Source organism: Montipora foliosa, chromosome 12 (genome assembly GCF_036669935.1).
Source record: "Montipora foliosa isolate CH-2021 chromosome 12, ASM3666993v2, whole genome shotgun sequence".
NCBI classification, from domain to species: domain Eukaryota; kingdom Metazoa; phylum Cnidaria; class Anthozoa; order Scleractinia; family Acroporidae; genus Montipora; species Montipora foliosa.
In genome coordinates, this window is record NC_090880.1 from 38,551,986 (window position 1) to 38,554,485 (window position 2,500).

Here is a 2,500-nt window from a genome sequence, read left to right on the forward strand (position 1 = left end):
ATTCATTAACGTATTTTCTGTATACCAACCTCATGCTAACAGTAGTACCGGTAGGCGTGCAGAGTTAGTTTGTGTACAACTTTGAGCGAACCCAAATGCCGACTATTGCTGTGTCTGCTCACACTAGTCACCCCATACACACAGCCAATTTTGTTTAATGCTTCAGGTTGTTCTTGCTGGCAGCAGATCTCCTCCAATGCCAAATGCTCTACGACAGACCCCAGTGCTTTCCAGCTTCAGGAGAAAAAAAATTAACATTAAATTTTATCATCATATTCACACTTTCTTCTTAATGAAATTAGGTGAAAAACCCTGTTACAGTCTTGAGGTAAATGTACTGTAGTAACAGTCGAAAGAGATATTTAGCTTTGTGTCTACATGGCAAATGATAAACGATAGGCTGAAAATTGCATTTTTACCAAAAATCAGAAATATACTACCTGTAGCTTTTAGCTCATTCCTACCCTGCTAGAAGAGGTCTCTCTTTTTTTTGTGTTGTACCGGTAAAGAGACCTTTGCCACGGGTCAAAAATCACTTTCATCCAACCGCCGTCCACAACCTTGGATCCTCAAACCTCATCCCCCATGATATGTTTGCTGACTGCTACTCGAGCCTGCTGAGTCACACACATTCCTTTACAGTAATTTCCCTGTTGTTAAGTGAGCCCAAGCAACATGAAGTATCACCTGAGTATTTGGTCGCTAAGCAACCATCACGCATGCAGAGGTGTCTTTTCCAGTACTCATTATCCCAGGGAGTGCAAAAAGAAAGGTGACCTCTGCTAGCGTAATTTTAATAAAATACTACCTTTCTACCAGAGGGTTTGTGTTTTTTTAATTAAGCTAGTCATTTTTAAAGTGATGATAGTGTATAATCAACATGGAAAGGACTCGTTTTGCGGAAGAGGCTTTTCCTACATTTGGAGAAAAATCAAAGCTTAAAAATTTGCCAGTCAGAAAACACACTTTCAAAATCTGAAGCAAAAAAGGAAGCGATTTTTTTTTATCACAGGGGCACTTTAATATTGAGCAGGCATGTTTTTGAGAATGTTAAGTACTTAGTATAAGAGGAAAATCATCGAATGCACGGCAAACCGCAAACGTCATACTAATATTTTTGCCTGTTTGCGACAAATATAAGCTTTACAGAGCTATATTTCTCAGTGCAATAATTAAGAAGAGAGAAAAGTCAAAATAAGCGAATTTTAACCGTCCCTTCTAAGACGAATTATTCGCGAGCTCTCGTTAGCTTAATATAATAGTGCAAGTAAAGCAATAAAATTTACCTTTTGGGAGAGATTTTATCTTTTGTTTCATCGTTCAGCAATCATTTCCTTCGCATAAATGAACTCTCGCCGGTTTTCCCGCGTTTTTTTTGGTCAGGCGGTCGAAGAGATGAATTTAAAGCTCTTCACACATGAAGTATTCATCGGACAATGTATTTGCACGCTGTAGAGCTAAAACATCTCGGGCTCAGTTTCGAGGGCAACTCAAAAAATGGCGTCTGTTTTGTTTGCTTGGAAACTGACCGTGTTTAGTGTTTTTTGTGCTTATCGTGGTAAGTTTTAGATTATTTAATGTAGGATTCGCGTTTTTGCCGATGCATGTGCTCCCACCGTTTTTGGGAGTAAGAATCGAGTAGATTCATTCGCAAAAAGGTTTTTTTTGGAGCGCAGGCTGGATCGATGAAAATATAAACAATTCAATTTTTTCTGCAGAAATTTTATCTAAATAATCCTAAAGTCATGGATAGAAGTTGGTCATTCAATACTATTAAAACAGATATTGCAGTATTTTAACACTGTACATTTGTTAGGAAAACTACAGTTATCTTTAGTGCGCTTGGAAGTATGGAATTGTACGTGAAAGACTGTACCTCAGCTGTTCATTAAAAGAATCATTTATATTATTATCCATTCGTGAAAACGTCTTCGTCTGGTTCAAAACAAGAAAGCTTGAAGGTTTAAAAATGAAATCTAGTTAACGAATGAATCATTCCCGCATTCAATGCTATTCGCGGGTTGAGCTTTTTGGTTCTGTCTATTTTAGCTTTTAGGGGTTTTTGTGATCTTGGTGTTCTTCGCTGTTCATCTCGCCCTCTTTCTCGACTCGTCAAAAACCAACAAAAAAAAATCTAATCAATTGCTTGTCTGATTGTGTTTCCTCAAATGACAGGATTTGCCAGTGGCTCATTATTGTTTATGAATGCAACTTCAGTGGAAGTTGGCTATTTATGGGAATCACCACGACTTCAAAATCTTGATACTGCAGAAGTGGTAGTGGACAAAGAGCATCTTGGGAGCACTTTGCGATTGATCTGCAGTATTTCACCACCACTTTCAGCTGACGAAGATCATTGGGATTTAAAAGATGAACTCGTTAATTGGTACAAAACAGGTCCAAAGACAGAGACAGTGAAAAAGCCTCGCTACTGGTCCAACAATATGAAAAAAACAGCAATTTCGTTCTTCAAAGTAACACTTGATGTACTTGGTAGTTA

At 38.0% G+C, this 2,500-nt stretch overlaps 1 protein-coding gene and 1 long non-coding RNA gene across 4 annotated transcripts in view; one reads left to right on the forward strand and one right to left on the reverse strand.

The window, feature by feature from the left end:
* The window catches only part of LOC137979342 (uncharacterized), a 15,768-nt gene extending 14,375 nt beyond the window's left edge, over positions 1-1,393 (reverse strand). For both annotated transcript variants that reach the window (XR_011118301.1, XR_011118302.1), the window contains exons 1-2: positions 1,287-1,393; positions 30-234 (exon numbers count right to left, since the gene is read on the reverse strand). This is a non-coding gene — a long non-coding RNA (uncharacterized lncRNA). The remainder of the gene's footprint in view (positions 1-29; positions 235-1,286) is intronic.
* The window catches only part of LOC137979341 (phospholipase B1, membrane-associated-like), a 32,942-nt gene that overhangs the window by 11,356 nt on the left and 19,086 nt on the right, over positions 1-2,500 (forward strand). The window contains exons 1-2 of one of the 2 annotated variants that reach the window (XM_068826574.1): positions 1,466-1,558; positions 2,176-2,500. The exon at positions 2,176-2,500 is cut by the window's right edge and continues 44 nt beyond it. In XM_068826574.1, the coding sequence (XP_068682675.1) occupies positions 1,498-1,558; positions 2,176-2,500 (386 nt within the window). In that variant the 5' untranslated portion in view covers positions 1,466-1,497. Of the gene's footprint in view, positions 1-1,465; positions 1,559-2,175 lie in introns of those variants that run through there. The other variant, XM_068826575.1, reaches the window with a different exon arrangement.